At 34.1% G+C, this 22,549-nt stretch overlaps 2 protein-coding genes across 2 annotated transcripts; both read right to left on the bottom strand.

The window, feature by feature from the left end:
- Nucleotides 1–684: 684 nt before the first annotated feature.
- Nucleotides 685–3,647, bottom strand: LOC128221255 (uncharacterized). The gene is made up of 2 exons (XM_052929794.1): nt 3,080–3,647; nt 685–2,635 (listed from the first exon to the last, which is right to left on the bottom strand). The coding sequence occupies exons 1-2, from the start codon at nt 3,391–3,393 to the stop codon at nt 1,255–1,257; spliced, it is 1,695 nt and encodes a 564-aa protein (XP_052785754.1). The 5' UTR covers nt 3,394–3,647; the 3' UTR covers nt 685–1,254.
- Nucleotides 3,648–16,119: 12,472 nt separating this feature from the next.
- Nucleotides 16,120–21,187, bottom strand: LOC128221419 (ATP-dependent DNA helicase RecQ-like). Its single transcript, XM_052930031.1, has 2 exons — nt 21,180–21,187; nt 16,120–16,900 (listed from the first exon to the last, which is right to left on the bottom strand). Exons 1-2 carry the CDS (start codon nt 21,185–21,187, stop codon nt 16,120–16,122), a joined length of 789 nt encoding a protein of 262 aa, XP_052785991.1.
- Nucleotides 21,188–22,549: the final 1,362 nt, after the last annotated feature.

Below are 22,549 nucleotides of genomic sequence, written 5' to 3'. Positions count from 1 at the left end.
AATCGGTCTTTTTAAATAGTTCTAAGGAGAATGAAGCATTATTTCTTGAATGGTGCCTGAAAACTGTTTTATGGTGACAAATGAAGTGAGAAATAATTAATTAGCGTTCCAAATATTACCATAAGACAGGATTTCCTTGATGCTACTGACGACAGTCTTCAACAAGGGAGGTAATTACAATGTGGTAAAAGGAGTTCCATACGGGCATTTTATCTTCGCCCGTGGGCAAGATAAGAATATCTAGCGTGGTTAAATTATTGGATCTACTTATCTGAGGTGGGAGAAGAGGCTTTGTCGCATGACTGTAGGTCAAAGAGATGGTCACATTCGAGTACCTGTTCAAAATCCTTGTCAAAGCTGTCATTCGGCCATGCATTCGTGGATTTAAAATAATGTGGCACAGATGTTCACCAGGAGAGTGCATGCAGCATGAAAGACCCATGTATGTCGGTCAAAGGTCAAGTTCACACTCAAGGATCATTTGTCATATGTTTTAGGGCTGAACCATCTGACTAAAGAGAACAGTGCAAGTAACCTTAAGTAAAAGTTTCACAGAAATTGGCTAAACAGTTCAAGAGAAGATGTCATTTAAAATATTTAGATCATTGGGGTCACATTAGCTCGACATGAGCATTTAAGTCAATAAGCTGGTGATATAAGCAAAGCTAACACAGTGGTTTGAAAGAAGAATTTATTAGAATGTTTATCAGATGAAGTTATGTTGTCTTGTAAAAGAAAATGAAAATAATTAAGACAACACAATAAAAATATCATTTTGAAAGAATTAATAATTACGAATACAATAGAATAAAATACAATTAAAACTGCATGGGACAGGCCAAAATTGTTCCACTTTTCCATTGAGTTCCTTATATCAGTAGATTAAACAATTTCCTAATAAACCATGAATGTTTTTTTTAAAACTAAAACATGTAATAAAAATATCTTATTATAAGATAACACTATTCATCGTAGAAACCTCTCTAGATCTTTACAGTATATCTTTACAAATCACCAAGAACTGAAGAAAAGACAAGCAGAAATTTAATATTTCAACTCTAATATGCTACTGTAAACCTTTTTAAATCATATTTTTTTGACCCGTTTAATTATCACTTCATTGCTTAAACTTACTATACATATAAAACATGACACACATGAATGCTTATAATATAGAAACAATTCATTTTATAAGTCAGCACTGTAAATTATGCAAATTGCATTAAAAACAATGTCACCCTAACTAAATGGTCCTCACTGTTTAAACATCTTGAAAACAATGATATACTTCCTATATTTTCTTCCAACAATGAGGCAGGAGGTTTGTTCACTGAAGCACACTGCCAAAGGAAAATACAAGCCATCAGTCTTCCTGGCCACTGTGGCCAGCTTCTTTCGCCCCTCTCTGTCCACCTGTAGCACAGTGTGAGAGTTACGCTCAAATATAAACACATGGCCACTGGGGCTGACACACAGTCCACAAGGCCCATTCAGTTCAGGATCATCAAATGTTGACAGCACTTGACCACCTTTATCCAGTGTTGTTAATTGAGGTTTACCATAACTTGTTACATAAATTCTCTCCCCATCTGGACTAACAGCACATTTGCACAGTGTATGACCAGGAGCAGCAAAGTTTTTATAAATCTCCTTTACAAGTTTTCCATCCATGGTGTACTGGAACAGAGAATTACTGCCACCCACATACAGCTTGCCCTTGTGGTGGGCAATAGAGAAGCAGCTGTGGTTTGACGTAAACTTTCTCACTGTCTGTACCTTCCCTCTGTTCACCGAGAAGAAATGGATCTCATGCACATTCGCCAAATTATCTACAGCTACAAGTATTTCTTGACTTTCAGTGAGACACATGTGTTCAGGATAATCAGGTAGATCACAGTAATCAATGACTTGGTATTGGTTATTCAGAAGCTTCAACCTGCTGTTGTTTTGATCAGCAATAACCACCTCTCCACTTGGCAACTCACTTATACCTACAATAATATATTCTTCTTCATCCTTCTTTATTTTAACAGAATAACGACTTGATCCCTGCGCCTTGTACACGTGATCACAAGCTGTTCGTATTGGCATGAAAATAATACTGTCAACATTGCCAAGACTGTTCAGGTTTCTGAAAAATGGCAAAACAGTTTCATTAGATATGAAGCTTATTCTTTTTGTTGGTATTTTCTGTTTTTCATCTATGGTGCTCTTGGCTTCACTCAGCTTGGTCTGACATATCCTGAATCCAATGTAAGAATTGGTCTCCTTGTCTTTACCAGTTATCTGCTGGAGTTTTTCCATCATGGTCTTGAGTTGTTCATTTATATTAGCACAATATTCTATATCATCTTTGATAGTCTTTTTCAAATCTTTCATCAGCCTATCTAACTGTTCAACTGTCTTCTTCTCAAGCTTGTCTAGGATTGTGTTTATCTCTTTGCGGAAAGCCTTGATTTCAGCAATGGTGTTCTTGTACGAGTCCTTCAGTGAGACTTGGTCCTTAATCATTGCATTTGTGAGCTTGTCCAGTCTACACCTTACATTGTCTACTGCTTCCGGCAGCTGCATGAACTCTGCTGTGTTCAGAAAGAACATAGCCAGGTCAGGCAGGTGACTGATGCTGCTACACAGCCTGCAAGACATTGACTTGTATATAATACCAGTTATGTTGTTAAAGGAGCAACACTTTGTAGCAAATGAGAACTTCTACTGGTAAATTGATATTATAACACTTAAACAATGAGTAAGCCGACATTATTTCATAAAGTTTGCTATGTATAAGGGGTATAACCCTGGTGTTATTTGCTTGCTAGTATCTGCACATGACTAAAAGCTACATTTATTTAACGTTAAAGGAACATTACTTAACTTTTCTTCTGATCAAAATTGGCCAAGACATGCTCACAAAACTTCACCAAGTCATGATTAATAAGCTTCTATAGTCATTATCAATGTTTTGTTGACACTGCCTTCGATGAAATCTACAACGCCAAAATAATTTGAATGCCCCCTTTTATGGCGACACAAAAAGGGAAATTTTAGTTATTATATTAAAAAGATTGGTAGGAACAATCACCTATGGTTAAGAGCCACACAGACACTGCAGCAAAGTTCCTGGTGGTCATCACAGTGGACCTTCAGCTTGTCACCATGAACATCACATCTGTCGAAGGAGAACCCCACCCACTTCTGAATGTCTCCGCGGCCGTATACCGTATGTTTGGTATGATATCCGTTGTGTAAATTAACACACTTGTCACACAGATAGTGTTCACACTGTGGACAAAAGTGTGTGGCTTCAGTATTAAGATCACTTTCCTCACACTTTGAACAACTGTAGTCATGAATCAGGTCAGATCCCTTGTAAATAGATGAACCACCAGTGGCCATTATTTGCTTTCTATTTGACAAATTACTGTTTATTTAAACTAAAGAATGTCTAGTTAAACAGACATTTGCAATTATCAATACTATCATTTTCCACAGTCACAACAATGTGACTAAATATGCCATTATATATAACAATTCGCATTCTTTGAACAGCCATTGGTTAACAAGTTTTAACTGCATAACTGATTTTGGCAATTTTCCCGTCACAAAACCAGGAAGTAAAATTATTCAACGATAAATATAAACTGATCTGTCTAGTTTAAATAAGATGACGCACACTTTTAGATTTTTATAGCACAAGCAGATTTCATTAAGATTTTGACGAAATATAAAGTATCAATATAACAATGCTAAGTATTCATTTTAAAGCAGATATGCATAGCAAAGTTTATTAAGATGGAAAGTAAGCAAAAAACATGTGGTCAGCATTTTTGCCTAGCAATTGATTGAAATTCCATCAGGACAATTTGAGCAAATGTTGTTAAAGTCACCATGTTAATGCTATATGACAAATATCAAAGCTCTATGTTTAGCAGGTTAAAATAGGATTACTAACAAGAGCTGTCGTATGACAGAGCGCTTGACTCAACGCCACCTTGTCTTAGAAATAAATACAATAATACTCGTTATAACCTTATAGACATAATGACATTTATTTTTACGAAATAAACCAATCTGCTTGAGTCCTGTTAGCATTGTTCCCCTAATGTCAGTATACACAGTAACAATTTTGACGCAACCTTTGACGTTTATTAACACATATTGACAGCCTGAAATACTATTGACTTGTATAAACTGCTTCCGATTCTGGGATCGAATGTACATGTACATCAAGATTTAAGGCTGAAAGTAGTAACCAGTATCTCATAGCTCTTCCTTTCCGTTTGCGTCGTCTGTAGGATAACATACATAAATTTACAGCCGCCCTCCCACTCTCCAATGTTTTTACAGAGTAAACACGCATGGCAATCGTGTGATGCAATATTCATTTTCATTGGATGACGGAGATATCCGAGGCCGTCGTTTTTTTTCGCAAACTTCTATACGCAATTAAAGCTGTGTATTGGAAAAAAATATAAGCGAAAGTGTCAGTGACAAGGGATTAGTGGCCGCTAATTAGTGATTATATCGCTTCATGGGGACAAAAATTAGTGGCCGTGGCCGCGTAAGACAGTTGGCTGCTTAATGCACGTACATTATATAGTAAAAACGTACGGGGGGAATTTGACGTGGCCCGTAAAGGCAGGTGGCCATTTAAAGCAGGTGACCATTCAACAAGGTTTGACTGTATTGTCAGCAGTAAATCTTGTCAAAGCATAAAAGAAATGCACGTTGTTCCTGCTGTTTTTTGCTGATTTATTTTCAGTGCGCTCGGTGATTGACAGAATAGTTGGTGGAAATGATAAACTTTCCCGAAGCACATACGGCGACGCAGTGATTGATCGTTGTCCCCTCGAGCACCACACAGATAACGGGACCTAGTACTACAACACGCGCCATGCTGGGGCATTCGAATAAATAGTGCCTCTTGTGAACCGCTTGGAACTGGAAACATAATTTGCCATTTTAATTCATATGTCTTTTCTTTTTATTACATGTCACAAAGAAAAATTCAGCCAACTGAGAGTAGGGCAATTTTTAATATACATGATCACTATATCAGCCAATAATCTTTTTGGTTAAACCTAATCTTTTGTAATTATGTTTGTTGACAACTTGAAAATTGAAGGCGGGGCCAAGGCCCATACCCATCGGTAAATTGTTGGTAACAGACAAAGGACAAACATATTTAAAGAATATATTTTAACGCAAAATATAATATATACGTCCTTAGGTTGTTGCTCCTGTGTTAAGGAAACACCTTTGATTAGTGATGAAACGATTATCGAATACAATCGATTAATCGTCGCTGATAATGCTATGTCGGCGACAATCGATAGTGGTTGTCCAAAATCGATGTCGCTAATGTTACTTCCGGTATCTACATAATTTTTTTGTTTTGTTGTAAAAGTGGAGTAAATGTAATTTTTTTCCTTCCGTAAATTCCTGTTGTGTTCATTTTAACAAGGATGATCACTCGCTTACACAACTGCGGTAAATGTTAACGCTTTTGCTAAAAAATACAAACTCTCCCAAAATAACATATGGTTTTCAATTGTTTATATATTCAATAAAACCTTCATCAATAATCTGTCTCTATGATGTGAGGGGTCTCACCTGCAATTACCGGAATCCCAGCTCGATGCATTCTGTATTTGAAACCTTTTTGTGTACCGCTTGTAATTAACTAATTTCCTTTTTCGTGAAAGTTTTATGAATTAAGATATTCTAGTGAAATGTTCAATATAGCAGGTTATTGAATGATAAGCTGGTTCAAAAAAATATAATATACTTTCACATTGATAGAATGCTAAGGTAACTTGCTTGTTGCGGGGTGTGCATCAGTTTGCAATTGATGTGTACTTAAAAAGTATATGTTGTGTTGTCATGTGTTTTCGTTAAGTTATTTTGGACAGAAAAAGGTAATGGAAGTGTAGTTACTGTTGCAAAATGCATGACTATAGCATCACATCTACTCATTCCAGGTTAAATGGTCATGATGACACTTTGTTTAAAGAATGTATTCCTGACTATTATTATGAACTATCGATTATTGTCCGATAGTAAATCGAAATGCTTGGTCCAATTCGATTCGATTATCGATAGCAAATGGAGTCCGATTTCAAACACCACCTATGATGCGTACCCATGCAGTTTCTTGCGTGTTGTGTTGTGTTCGGGTTTTTGCGTTTAACTTTTAAACGCTGTGAAAACAGTTTGCTTAGCGTTTTGATTGCGTGTCAGCATGATGTGTATTGCTGTCTAAACAGGATATGTATTGCGTACACACATTGCGGTTAGTTTAATATTTAGCAAGGGGGTGGGGAGGGGAGGCGTGAAAATACAAATTATCTGCCCTTATTTCGGCTAGTTGTATTTTTAACGGTCTGCTTGGCGACTTAACGCTCACATTTTCAGTTCCGTTTTTTTGCGGCCACATACGTCACTTTTTCTTTTAAAAACAACAAAACAACAGTGCCTTTTGGTTTTGAATTTTATTTCAATGAGTAGTACATTGTTGCTATATACTGTGATGTCATCCACGATATTCTCTCCTGTCTACAAAGTAGCAACTCAATAAAATTATATGTTATAAGAGCTGGTGTTTGTTACAGTTTATTTCACTAACAAAATAATGATGTAATATGTGCCTGTCAAAAGCAATAAAAAAGACAAATTAAAAAGACAAGAAACGCCGCAATGCGACGAAACCAGGTTTTCATATTTGACAGAAAAACTTCAGCCTTTGTTGTGAGATTCAGTTTAAACTGGTTTTTTTTTCCATTTTAATTAATAGTTAGCTCATGGAAGTCCTCAATAAACTCTTCCTACATACCACCCCTACATATGTCAACCCTAAACAATGGTTATTCAGTACCAAACTTTATTTATTTTCAGTTACAGTGACCTTGACCATAGGGGCCCCAAACGCAATTCCATGAAAGGTCTCCATTAACTCTTCCCATATACGAAGTTGTGTCACAATATGTCAACCTAAACTAAAGTTATTCAGTAATACTCATTTTTCTAGTTTTGGTAATAGTGATATTGACCTTGACTGTGACTCTCTGTGCCCCAAACACTAAGGTCTCTATAAACTCTTCCTATATACCAAATTTGGCTGCAATATGTAGACCTAACTAAAGTTATTCAGTAGCAACCGATTTCCTGTTTGTAATAACAGTGAGCTTGACCTTTACCAATCTTAATCCTTAATCCTAATTAATGGAAGGTCTCCATAAACTCATCCTATATACCAAATTTGGTCACCATTTATCAAACCTAACTAAAGTTTTGTATAGCATAGGTGAGTTTGACGTCACCCTCAAACCGGCCCGCCCAAACTGCGGTTTACATCATTTTAATAACCAGGTTTCGCTTTGGTTAAAAATATAAAAATTGTGCCTGTAAAAAGCAATAAAATAAATAGAAAAAAAGAAAGGTTAATAAAGGGCCATAATTTGCATTTAGGGTAACTATGGAGTTGTGTAAACTAATTGGGTACTGACTGTGTGTATTAATTAATAAATCATATAAATTAATATATATAGATAGTAAAAATACAACAATGTGCCCTTAAACTTTAACCTACCGGTAAGTTCCTAAGTCAGGCCATAACTTGTATTTAAGATAATATGGGTATAATTAACTTCGATGGTTGATCACCCTGAACAACTGTGTGAAGTATTAAGAGAATTGTATGAAGGGTATTGGAGTAATTAGCGAAACTACCAACTTGACCTAAATTTAAAACCAGACGCGAACGCCAACGCCGACGCCGGGGCGAGTAGTAAAGCCTCCTTATTCTTTAAATAATCAGGCTAAAAATCTACTAAATATTTATTTATTTGGCTCTGGTGGACATGTTGTCTACATAAAAAGAACCATTTTAAACAAAATTTAAATAAATTAAGGCAGCGAAGCTTCGTGCCAAGTTTTGAATGAAATAGCCAAGCGATGATTTCAACTAAAGTAAATGAAGTCTTTTACTTCATATTTGATCATCTGTAACAAAACGATTTGTTCGAACAGTAAATAACGCCCTTATTATAAAGCAGAAATAGGTTGTTTAGTAAAAAAAGGACAGCATAGCTGGCAAGATGTCAAAAACAATATGCAAAACATAAGTATATGAACAATTTCTGCTTGTTGCTGTTCTTAACAACTAAATCAACTAGTCTACTTTATGACAGAACAACTGTATCACTTACTCGTTAATCTTAAATCCCTGGTTTTCCCCGAGGTATTTCATCAGAAAGTTCCCCCCCCCCCCAATGCTGAATCCCACCATAATTATCTTGGTGTGGGGGTACTGGCCCTTCAGGTAATCAAACATCACTGAAAATTCATATGTGCCACCTGAAAAAGCCATGGACTTCAAAACGTGAACAACAAATGCAGAGAAAGATAATGACAGCGTTGCTGTTTTTCTCCATTCACCAACGGGCATAGCACATGAAGTACTTAAGCTTAGTGGTACTTGCTACAAATATGCACACTATTTAATGCGTTTCATTTAAATATCTTAACAGTTTTCAAGCTACATCAAAAATTGAAATTATTGCGCAATGCCGGCATTATGATCATGCTGCCACCGGCAAAAACCAAAGGCTGTGTCAAAGGCAAACAATTTTCTTTAAAAAGAGACAACGTAAAAATAACCTTTTCAAGTGTTATGTATATTGCTTGACACAAAAGAAATTGGTAAAATATATTTCCTGAGTAATCTTGTCTTACACAAAGCTGTTTTTTTATCAAAAGCTTTTGTGAAAATATCTGAAACAAGCAAGATTTATTGAATTAATATCCCTCGCCAGATAAGTAGACGGCATGGAAATTATGTGTTGGTTAAATAATCAAAACATGCAATACAGCCGCAGAGTGATAGACTCTTATAAACATTGGACATGAGATATGAGTTTGTTTGAAATTGTTGGAATAAAAGAATATCATTTATAATGTAGCATTGAGATTTGACCTCGTAGCCTACATTTTGACGGACATTACTCAGCTTTAAACTATAAAAAATACTTCATCAAGGCTAGATATGACCAGATATATTGCACAAATTTAGCCTAAGTGTTTCCAAGATTTGACCTAGTGACCTAGATTTTGACCTTATGTGACATACATTTAAACACCGAAATCGTCAGGACCCAGATATATTTCGGATAAACAATTTTTAGAAAATGACAGCTTTTGCGAATTAAGATGAAGTAAAATATTAAGTCGTGAAGATTGCATTGTCGGCTTTTCAACATATTACATTTGGTTTGAGTGATCGTTCAGTATACGTCTTTGTTGAATTATTGTTTGATAAATGACATATAATTTAGAATTATAATTCTTTAATATTTTTTTTATTAAAACAACATTATACATTTCAATTTAAAATTCTAAACTCAACAAAAAATGATTGTCTATTTATTTCCTTGTTTTTAATGATTGTTGTTGTTAATTATTATTGCAGAATGGTGTAAAAATATGACATGATCGAGTTCGTAATAATGATTGATAAATAGATGTAAAATACCAAATTGGGACCGAAAGTTTTCTTCGAAATAGCGATTATTATGAAATATCGATTTCGGATTACTGATTGAAAATTTAGTTAAACGAAGGCGGAAAAACATAAGGACCGAGACATAATTTCGAAATAGCGATAATTTTGGACAAATGGTTTTTGGAATATTGGTTTTAAATGTAGTTACTAAGCCAAGATTTCAACGAGGCAAATTCTGATTAAGTTTCTGAAAGAATGGAGTGGATATATTGCTTCAGTTTGTTCACAAGAGTTGACATTGTGACCTAGCTTTTGACCTCATGTTTACAATGATTACATTAAGAGGAACGTTCTGACCACAGTTTGAACAAAGTTTGACAAATCAATACCAATATTGGTGTGGACATGATTTTTGAGTTTCTGACCTCATGCGACCAAGTTTCAAACTAGACATTGAATTTATCAAAGAAAACATTCTGATTAAGTTTCATAAATATAGGACCAAATATAAAGAGTTGACCTGGTGAGCTAGTTCTTTACCCCACGTGACCCACATATACAGGTGGTCAAAATTTTACGAAGGGGGCATTCTGACCAATCCATAGCACGATATGGTTCCAGACAGAAAAACATGTGACGGACAAACAACCTGAAACAATATCCCCCTCCCAAAGCCTTCGATTGGCAGAGGGTAAAAAGTAAATGTTCTTCCATATTTTCAAGTGTTCCATAATTTCCGGTTCATAAACACTAACTGAGATTTTGGAAATTCAAGTTTAATCAACGTTCATGAAATGTGTTCCCTCAAAATTAAAAAAAAATCAAATAACAAAATATAGTGATCAAATGCAAGTCATATCACTGACTTAAATAAAAAAATCTTATTAGTATTGAATAAACAGGAACACCACAGGTGGCCTGCATGCCAAATCGCCAGAATTATGGCACTAGAAAAACAAAGGCTTGGGATGGAATCTGCTTTCTCTGCCTTCTGCTTTATCGCTACCTTAAAGGAGTGGGTTGGAAATACGTTTTCCAACAAATAGATGATAACTAATTATTAATCAACTATTACTTGCATTTATATCAAGAGTAAAGGTAGGAAATGTGAACAATACAACAGCAGCATAACTCTTTAAGATGAAAATAAACAACATATATCTCTATATATATATATATAAAGAAAAACACTAAGTTACGCCCGTATAAATAACAGGAACCATAAACACGTAAGTCATCAAACAATAGAAAACATGATTTGTATGCAACAAGAACACAAAGTAAGAGTCCGCCGTTAGAAATAATTGCTTTTTTCCAAATGGATTAAACCTGACTTTCAAGTCGGGATTTTTTTATTTTTTTTTTTGGGGGGGGGGGGGGGTCAAGGTAATGCACCATAGACGACATTGGGTCGAAGGTTCTGAAATTTGTTGAGCCTTACATTTTTACCGTCACATTTATGATCTGCAGTACTTAGAAAATCTGAGACTGCTTTTTCACCTTGTGTATTGTTATTTTATATATGAGCAAATAATGATATATTTACCCATAAAACAATTGAATGACTTATAGGCCAATTATTTGTATTGACAAACAATTTAAGACGAATAACCATAGACGAATAACCTTAGACAAATAACCTTAGACAAATGACTTAAGACAACTAATCTTCAGCAAATAAACTTATAAAATCAGCCTTAGACAAATAACCTTAGACAAATAAACTAAGACAAATAAACTTAGATAAATTACTTAAGCTAAATAACCTTTAGTAAATAAACCTTAGACAAATTACATTAGGCAAATAACTTTAGATAAATTTCCTTAGACAAATGACTTTAGCCAAATAACCTTAAATAAATCAATAACTTTCGGCAAATAAGCTAAGATAAATAATTTTAGGCAAATAACAGACCATTTTTTAATGTTTAGTTAAAAAACAACAGTTATACACAGATAGTTAATAAGTAAGTGATTAAAAGCAAATTATGTAAAGTAAATCTAGTTTTCTGCTTAAAATTTTGTGTTTAAAAGCACAATAATTAGAAAGGGTTTTAACCATTTGATAAACAATCTTTATAACACAAACAGTAAATAAAATGGATTTTAGATAGAAATCACCATTGATAATCATAAACTTGCAACTAGGGAACAACTAACAATAAATAACAAATCACAAATGTTACACAGCATTGTCATAGCATCGTGACAGAAACATAAACATGGTTTATAATGATAGTTTACTGAAAATATATAATTTTCAGCGACTTAGATACTATGCATAGAACTTTAAGAAAAAGGATTTAATATTCTTGTGTACTTAATTATATCAGATTATGAAAAAGAAATATGAGAAAAGGAAAGGGGAACATTGCATAAATTTTAAATCATTTATGTTGGAAAAAAATATCTTTAATTGGACTTCCATTATTTGTGTGTGTTTTCCTTATTGAAGATAAATTTTAAATAATTTATGTTGAAAAAAAAAATCTTTCATTCGACTTCCATCATTTATTTGTGATTTCCTTATTGAAGATAATGGCGAACTCATAAATACTCGCATGCTCGCAAAATGAGTTTGTTTTGTAAGACGTGTCCTTATTTCAGCCCAAGACAACTTACGTGTTTGTGCTATGACATTGTTTTGTGACACCAAATCTTAATCAACATAAAATAAAAAACGAAAATACATGTTCATTTACTATAAAGAAAAGGAAGAGTTTTCATCACTTAATAACTGATATTGTTCTGATCACAGGTTTTATAAAATTATCCATCAATAAACAATACATGTAGTATGTCCTGTATGTACACACCTTTTAGGATGCATAGGTATATAACACAGTTAAACTTCATATCAAAATAAGAACAAAAGCGCCACAAACAAATCTAAAGGTCATCTGGTGTTTTTTGTCGAAAAAGAGGCATGACTCAGGAACTAGTGAAGCAAGATTTATGGGCATTGCTTTAAATGCTCTGAAACATGCATACCGAATTCCATTTGAATACTTTGAGCTCTTTCTTTTATTTACAGCCTAGATTGTGTACCCTGACACCGACAACGAGATCAATGCTAGCACAATACCTGACCTTTTTTCTTCGACAAACACACAAGCGTAAAATATTCAAGACACAAATCACGTTATGAGCATATTGAGCCATTAACTTTTATACCATATTATATCTACCATACTAGTTATCATTGAAATGGATTCTAATACAAGGGAACAAAACTGCCCTAAAGATTATTATATGTTTGCACGTATCCCCCTCTTGTGATGTATAAAGAAGAAATTGTCACTAAGATTATGAAAAATAATGCGTACATATTAAATATAAAGAACTACATACTTAAAATAAATATAAAAAAACATGCACTAAATAGAAAGATTTACATGTAAAGTGTATGAGCACAAAAATGTCCAAGGAACAGGACTATAAATATAGAAAAAAATAATTTGAATATACAGTTATTTGTATTTAATATGTTATGCAAAATGCAGATATATTATCCATTATTGGTAGACTAGCATATCGAATTATGCCGTGGGAAATCAATGCTGTGGGCAGGTTGACAGCCTTCTAAATTAAAAACACCAACTCATTAACCAAAATATAAAGTAAGTAAAATACGACTTTCTAAAGCTGAATATTTAGAATAACAAGCTCTTAATCAAGAAATAGCAAATTGGAAGTTATATTTTAAAGATGAATTGGCCAGAAAATAGGTGAATGCTGCTATCAAGGCCTTATCAACTATCATCATGGTCTGTCCCTGTTAATATGACAATGTCACTGTACAATGGACGTTGCTTGCTGTATAATCTCACCCCTTTTCAGAGACTCACGTTTTTCTTTATCTTCAACCTCTTTGTCAATAACTGCTCTCTCAAACGTGAAATCATGGTTAACTTCTCTTTTTCTCAAAGTTACCTCCCTTGAGTCATTCTCAGAGTTATCAATTATTATCTCCCTTTCTGACAGCTCTTCAACCTGCTTCACTGCAATTGTCTGGGAAGGATGCTCCCCCTTGAGATACACACTAATTAACCCTTTGGCATACTCGAAAATCACTCGATCCAGCCATGTGATACGTTCCGAGACAAGCACTCCTCCTTCGAAAAACCCAAGATGGCCGCCATGTTTAGTTGTTGTGAATATACAGTTGTCAGTTTTCTCTGAAAATGAATAAAAAATGTTCCGGGCAACACAACATAATGAATCACATTTTGTCGAAATAACACATTCTTTACTGTCATGCTTTATTTGCGCTTTAGGCGATTTCATACAAACTTTCAACATGCATTCTAATTATAGCACAAACATAAGTCAAAATGCACGAATATTAGAAGATATTTTACATATATAGTAATTAAAATTGATGAACTAATATCTCATGCACATAAAAAATTGTTGACATGAAAACATGTATCACAGTTCTTTCCACAGTAAACATTTTGGAAAATAATGAATTTGAACATGTTATATTTTACAATGTATACTACAGGCACTGTATAAGGCAATCTCATTAAAATCAGATCCCCAATACACGCTTCACGACGTTACGCTTTCTTCTACTTGTCAGTTTGAACTCATTTCATTTCATATATTGCATTTAATTACAAGGAAAGTAATTATTGAAATCATGTAACGCTTCACCTTTTTATCAATATTGAATATGTTGTCAGGTTGACATGTATAATACATTTAATAGTGTATATGAGACCATGTATACCAATTCAGAACTACAAAATTGTTCTTCTTTCAGAGAAATCAATATGGACACGATTTTAATACGTATATCGCCAATTTTATTTCCTTGTATAAGTTATGACATTGTTGAATATGATAAACAATGCATGTATGTCTCTGTTACAGTAGAATAATTTTATTCAAATTTTACATTCAGGCTATAGCAAAGCTGTCATACAGACCTGAGCAAGCAAGCGAAAGAGGAACAATGGCATTTTACCGGAATTTCCTTAATTACCGGAATGTTAAAGCAGATGTAAAAAAATTCCTATCGGGCTTACAAAATGATGTATTATGCCATGTTGGATGCCATTATTCTTGTTATGTTCTTTGAACATTTTGGAATCAACTGTCTCCCAGAAAATTCCTCCGACTTGCCAGAAATCCCTATACCAGAAGATATGTTAAATGAAGGCAAGATCAGCTGGATAAATAATGTTTGTGAGGAAGTAGTCAAGAAATGGTTCTTCGAAGGGAGTAGTGATGTTTGTGCATCCCTTAGAGAAATTTTCGATGACAGTGAACATGCCGACAACTATTGGGTATCAAACTGTGATGATACTGGACGTTTCAAATGTCATTACTGTGAAAGATCATACTCGTTCATTGCATCCGTCCAAAATCATGAGACAAAAGAACACCAATTCATTGAACCAAACAGAAAGAAAAAAGAACCAAATTCCAAGTGCAGATGATCTGCAAGATTATATTTTAATGCTCTTCAAGCTTACAATTCTTCATAAGAACTTGGATTCTGCAGTTGATATGGGGGATGGTGAGAGATGTGTTAGATCAGCGAAATATAAACTGCCAGTTTATAACAAAACCAACAAAACCAAATATCTGATTGGTTCAGTTCATTTGACAGCGCTTACTGAGGAAGTTTTTCCACATCACCAGCGGGAACGACTAGTTGCAAATCGCTTCATCAACATTCAAGGGGGGGGGGGGGGGGGGGGGGAATAGGAACATTTCCTTAGATGAATATGTTGAAATGCTAAATAGGGATTCCAAATTATCTTGTACTGGATACAAGTCAAAAGACGGCTTCATTAAACATTCCACGGAGTATCCAATGTTGAGTACGGCTGGGAAGCACATTGACACTGTCAGCAATTTTAAGAAGAGCAAAGGCTTTCATCATTTGCCTTCATACAAAGAAGATGTGTATAAAGTGGCCAAAGATCTCTCAAGCCAAGAAGTATTACATCATCAGGTTAGGAAATTAAAGACCAAAGGTATAACTATTGACAGGAATCCATTCTCCAACTCTGTGTCTGGACTATCCATGAAAATTTACCGACACAGACAAGAAACACCGTACGGACGATTAAGAGACGGTCGATTCTGAAAATGAAAGATGTATATTTGAGTGTAAAATTTATGGTTATGACTCTTCATCTAAATTAACAATGCACATTTTGCATTTAATGATAAGTAACGTAACTCTTAAAAAAATATTTTCAGATTTATGGCCCTTTTTTAACTTAACAAAACATACTTGAATGGACATGTTATCAACATTGAATCATTACCAGCAGCATTATCAATTGCAAATGCACTTGAATGAATGGTAGGGAACTACACAAATGTAACATCATAGCACATGCCCTTCGAAAGAGACATGTTAGTGTTAAGTACTGGAGCTTTAAAAACTTACAAATATAAATGAAATGAATTATTACTTTTTTGAATTAAACAATGGCAAGATGAGTGCTACTAAGGAATATGAGCATTATCAATAAAAAACAACAACAGTCTTCTTCAACTCCTGAATTGGAAAGAGTATCAGAGTCAGACTCTTTGCTACATTTGTCAGCATTGTCATCTATATAAAACTCCTCAATGCCTTGCTTTTCACAATGACAACATCAGCAATTTCTCTGACAATCGTCATAACAACTATGATGATCATGGGTTGATTGAGATATTTCTTCAAGCTCATGTTCATTGAGAAGAGTAGAAAGCAATTCCTGGCGCCTGCACATATTTGTTGTACATACATTTCGCACTTCTTCATTGGCGTTGCGGAGATGGGTGGATTTGTACACAATAATGGCGACTGACTTTCTGCCATCTCTACCCACTCGCCCCATTTCCTGAAGCAAGTCGATCACACTTTTCGGCAGCCCGTAAATTATAACAGAGTTACAGTTTGCCACATCAAGCCCCAATCCAAGTGCACTTGTCGCTATAATAATTGCTTTGCTATCTTGGTTTCTTAGTAACCCTTGAACTGAATGTTTAATGTCTTTGGTGGTCTCAGAATGATACATCTGTATCATAACACCACTATCTTCCAAACACTCATTGACCAAATACCTGTAGCATTCTGATAGTTCTTTTATTGTAGAGCAATATATAAGAAGCCTATGGACTTGTTTACACTGTATCATTTCTACTACAGGGAAAATGGCGATTTCCAGGCTCTTTGCCTTCCTTACTGAAAGTTTAATGTTACTTTTGTTGGGCGACATTCTGATAAAAAGGGCATCTTCTTTAAAATTGAGAAGTTTAACTACTTTTTTGTAGGCTTTTCTGGTGCAGGTTGCACTGACGGCTAGCAAGACAGCATATGGACATAAAGATCGCAGTTCCCCTAAATGCCTAAACCATTTACGAAAAGCTACCTTGCCTTTATCATTTTCGCCCCTGAAATGTACAATTGTTCATTCGTTTTCACTGCCATCTTTTGGAGTCGCTTTTTTATAGAAAATACCCATGACCCCCCGGGGCGGAGCCAATTTTGACCCCAGGGCCATAATTTGAACAAACTTTGTAGAGGTCCACTAGACGATGAATCATGCCAAATATCTAAGCTCTATGCCAAGTTAGTTCAGAGGAGAAGATTTTTTAAGTTTTCACTATAAACATATAGAGAAAACTCATGACCCCCCCGGGGCGGGGCCAATTTTGACCCAAGGGCCATAATTTGAAGAATCTTGGTAGAGGACCATTTGGTCATCCTACCTACCAAATATCAACGGCCTAAGCCTTGTGGTTTGGGAAAAGAAGATTTTTAAAGTTTTTCCTTTTGGTTGCCATGGCAACCAGAGTTCTGCATGGAATTGAATTCTTTGAACAACGTTGATAGAAGACCACCCAAGGGACATCCCTATGAAATTTTATTAATATTGGCCCAGCGGTTAAGGAGGAGATGTCTTTTAAGTAAATTGTTGACGCACGACGCACGACGGACGCCGGACAAAAGGCGATCACAAAAGCTCACCTTGTCACAAAGTGACAGGTGAGCTAAAAATCACAAACAAGAAACATGGAAGAACGGCATAAAAAATCCACAAACAGCACAGTGCATACATAGTATATATATAAAAAAATAGGTATGTTTATCAAGGATTGTTAGGTACCGCCTTGGAACGGTCAGTAAAATTTAAATTTACCTGGAGGTTTAAAGCTGTTTACGTGCACAAACCTCACTCTTATCCCAACAATCCTAAATAAAGAAAAAACGTAAAAGGTAAATCTTATCAAAGTATGCATTAACTTGAGGAAACTTAATAATAAAACAAATAATAATAAACTTAAAGGTAAATCCCAAGTACTTCAATAAAAAGAGATTATAACTCTATTTGCAGACGGAGGAATACATTTTAGAGCACCAATTGCAAAAACTTTTCAAAGTTACGATAAAAACGTCTTTGTACTAAAACTGGGAACAAATATAGAAAACATTATTTAAAAAACCGACATATATTGCTGATCTTTTCTTTCAAATGATTACCTTTGTAAAATATTTGAAGAAAATGACGTCACATGCCAAAACACTCCAATCAGCCAAAGAAGGTTTTAAAGATACCTGAATTTGCAAAATTTTCATAAAATCAAAGGACTGAAAGCTTAATTATGTAAGGATGCTATATTCAACACTATATTTTGTTTCAGGAATTCATCTTCAAAAAACTAAAAGGCAAGTACTCTTAAAAGTATTGCTTTCATATCCACAGTTTAAATAAAATCCAAGTAATTCTTTGAGTCTACCTGCCCAACTACCTGCTGGAAACATTTTAATTTTACGAATTTTCTTTAAAACATGAGTTTTTCTTAATTTGTAATATATGAAACCCTGTATAGAAGGCTTTTCGTCATAAGTTTGCTGCGAGAGCCGACATCTGTACATATTCTAGTAAATCTTCTCAACTGTGCAATAAAAACATTATATGATTGTGCAAATATTCATTGCCGACTTGATTATTTTCTTTTATCAAAACAACAATTAAACTGCACAAACAACTGTACAATAAAACCAGGATTTAAAAATGAGCATTCAATTGCAGCCTTTACAGTGAATATTTTAAAAGTAGATCACGGTCAAGGATATTTTAAACTAAATAAGTTTTTGTTGGTGGAATATGATTATCAGTCTAAAATAAAAGAATGTGTCAATGAAACAATAGAATTCAATAAACATGCAAATCCAAACATTTTATTGGAAGTAATAAAAGGCTCAGTTCAAAATACAACGATAAAATATGCATCTTATAGAAAATAACTGCTGAAGTCAGATGAAAAAAAATTGATGAAATTTAAGCCATGGAGATTGAGCTAGGCAAAAACACTATTAAAAATACTTATACTATAATGGAAAATTTACTGCACAAAAAGAAATTCTTGATTATATTCACACTAAAACTAGCAACGGACATATCCTAAGATCAAAGGAAAGAAAAAAAACACTCAGAGAAAAAGACAATATACAAACATAAAATAAATGATGATACCGTGACAGAGACATAAACACACACTTAGGGAAGAACTTACATTTTATAAAAAGCTTTATCGTAAAGATAAACATTTTAGCAAAGAGGAAAAAAAGCATTTCTGAAGTCAAATTTAAAAAAAAAATCCAAAAGCGAAAGCGATGCTTGTGAAGGTATCATGTCTATATATGAATATATATATATATATTAATCATGACAAATATGATACCCACAAACAAAAATGGAGAGTAATTGATATATTATATTGGTTAATTTAAAAGAAATGACACGACAACCAACAAGAAGTTTTTACAAAATTAATAAAAAAAGTTTGTTTTGTTTTTTTATGAAAAAAGAGACAATGTGTTTTGTGTAAATACGTGTGCATGCCATGTGCTTTGTGTTGGCGTGTGTTAGTTTGTGTATGTGTGTGTGTGCATGCGTGCGTGTGTGTGTGTTGTTGAAATGTTTACAACATATCATATGTGTTGCTTTTTTATGTAAACATCCCATGTAGAAAATAAATGAGAAAATAAGTTGTCGTAATTTGACTGAACATTAGCGTTTGTTTAGAAAATGTTTTCTTTATAACTGTATTCTTCAAAACTTCAAGTCCTACAACAGGGGACACCCCTTTTGCTTCCATCCAATTTAACATATTGAGGCCTTACTAAAGGAAGAAATTCATATGTTGACACCTACCACAAGTGTACAGGCGTACAGTTCAAAATGCTTCGCCCCTGACAAGTTGAATGCTGTTTACTCCAGTGAATGTGTTTTTAACATATTAATTGCATTTTTTTGCAATAACAAAAACAATGTTTTAAATGGCTACAGTACACACATAAATAAATTACCAAAAAGAATGTTTAATTTGAAACACAAAGTGTGTCCTTGGCTTTGAACATGTGTGACTAAGATGGTCTGCGAGAAAAGTTGGAGAATTGCATACACTTGATACATTAGGAAACTGTTCTGGTACAAAAGCACCATTAGTATTCTTGATGAAACGTCCGTGTTCAAAGTTTTTAAATTCCTTTCATCCATTGAGAAGTTAAGAAAATTATATTATTATATGTTATATTGACCTTTGATTCCTATAGTGGCCTTGACTTCAAAGGTGGTCTGAAATTAAGCTCTGGCGCTCTGGACACCAGTTAAATGTGATCGACAGTTGTGCCCTGTCAATTCAAAATTCTTCTTTCCGTTGAGAAGTTATGACGATAACACACATCTTGATGTCAACAGTTTGCCATGCAATTAAATAAAATTCCAGCAGGACAATTTGAGCAAATGTGGTTAAATACTTGACACATATCTAAGCTCTTGGGCTAACACGTTCATATAGGATTACTGACAAGAGCTGTTGTAGGACAGAGCGCTCGACTAAACGCCACCTTGTCTTAGAAATGAAAACAATAATTATGTAATATGTGCCAGTCAAAAGCAATAAAATGGCAAATTATAAAGTAAACACCGCAATGCGATGAAACTAGGACTTTATATTTGACAGAAGAACCATTTGGTGTGAGATTCAGTTTTAACTCTTTTTTTCTTTCTATTTTTATTAATAATGACCTTAACCTTGACCTTAAGGGCCCCAAATGCAACCCAATGCAAGTATTTCATAAACCTATTCTACCTACACAGTTTTGACACATTTTGTCAACGCCGACAAAATTTTCAGAAATAGTAACCTTGACATTGACCTTATACCGTGGGGCCATAAAAATAATCCCACATTAATTATCTTGGTATGGGAATACTTGGCCTTTACGTGGTCGATCATCACTGACAAATCATCTGTGCCATCTTAAAAAGGAACAAAGTCATTGCACTAAGTCATAGAGTTTCAAAACATGAGCAACAAAAGCGGAGCAAGATGATGACAGCTCGTCTGTTTTTCTCACTTCACCAACGGGCATCATAAAGTATTTAAGCTTATGTTATGGGACTTGCTTCACATATCCATATTATTTAGTCTGTATTATTTTAAAATCTTAACAGTTTTCAAGCTTCGTCAAATGTTAAAACATATTGCACAATGCTATGATCATGCTTTCGCCGCCAATGAGAAAAGGCTATGTCAACACCCAAACCATTCCCTTAAAAAGGAGACCAGGTAAAAATTAACCTACTCAAATGTTAAATATATTGCTTAACACAAAATAAATAGATAAATACATATATTAGAGCAAAGTTGTCTAACTCACTGGCGCATTTTTGTGAAAAACAATATTATTATTTTTTACTTTTTCTGTGTTCATAATAATTGACTTTGGGGAAAACATATAGAAAATAGGGGAAATGTAAATTGGCTTCCATAATTTTATAAGTTTCAGAATTAGAAGTTCACAAACACTACTTCAGAATTTTAAAATTCAATTAATCAAGGTTCATGAATTGTTTTGCCATATAACTTAAATATTTAAATAACAAAATAATAATGTTGATCAATTTCAGGACATATCACTCATTACCTTCAAAAATCTTCTCAATATGAAAATAATACAGTAACGAAAGACAAGAGCACCACAAGTGGACCGCATGCCAAGTAGCCAGAGTAATGGGACTGTCAACACATTTGTGAATTTCAAAGTGAGCATGTGTACCAAGTCCAAGTTTCATTTTAATGCATGCATCTTACATGTAAAGATATTCAAGTTATGCCCAACAATGCTTTTCTACAGACACCCTGACTTTAATAAAGCCGCGACCTTTTCCTATACCAGTTATTAATATCCACATAGCAATATTTTTATGAAAAACTACAGAAACAAGTTTAGTAGTCGAAAGTTCAGACAAACATAAACCTCGTTTAATGGCACAGGGTCAACGCATAAGAAAAAGAAACATGAAACACCAGCACAAAACCCCACAAACAACACACCATATATATTATATAAAAAACTAGGATTATTATTGATTTTTTTTACATTAAATGAACAAAAATTCAACATTAGAAATTTCTTTTATCTTCTGTCCTAATATACTTATTTTGAACAATTCTTTTACGTTTCATTTCGAAAGTATTAAACATAATCGAATTCTGTTCGAAATACCTTGACCGATTATTTTTGATGATCAATTACAATTAAAAACCGATTTTTAGGGCAAGTTCTGTTTAATTTCAATATATTAAGTATTTTCCCTCATGAATTTGACTTAGTGTTTGGTCTTAACTAGATATATTAAAGTCATTTTATAACCAAATACTGACAAAAATAATGATTTCGGACAAAAGCCTGGTCACTAATACTGATTACATACAGCATGACTCCATTGAAATCAACTAAAGATACAACCCACGCAGGGTTTCACAATAATTTGATAATTCTACTTAAAAAATCCGACAAAATTAATAATCAGAGTAATCAGTATGTAAATTTACGATGCCACTTTACTTTCATCAGCTCAAGTTAAGAACGCAGTCCTGTTAGGTTGTAGGGCCTAGATGTACCCACATTTAGAGCTACCTCTGGTTTAACATGACTCAAGCACTTTAAAAAAGGTCTCTTGTTCAACACCTTTGAAAGATTGAACTTCAAAGGTTGTTAAATGGAGAATTAAGGCTAACTAATTA

Source organism: Mya arenaria, chromosome 16, assembly GCF_026914265.1.
Source record: "Mya arenaria isolate MELC-2E11 chromosome 16, ASM2691426v1".
Taxonomy (NCBI): domain Eukaryota; kingdom Metazoa; phylum Mollusca; class Bivalvia; order Myida; family Myidae; genus Mya; species Mya arenaria.
This window is presented reverse-complemented; position numbering and strand designations above follow the sequence as displayed.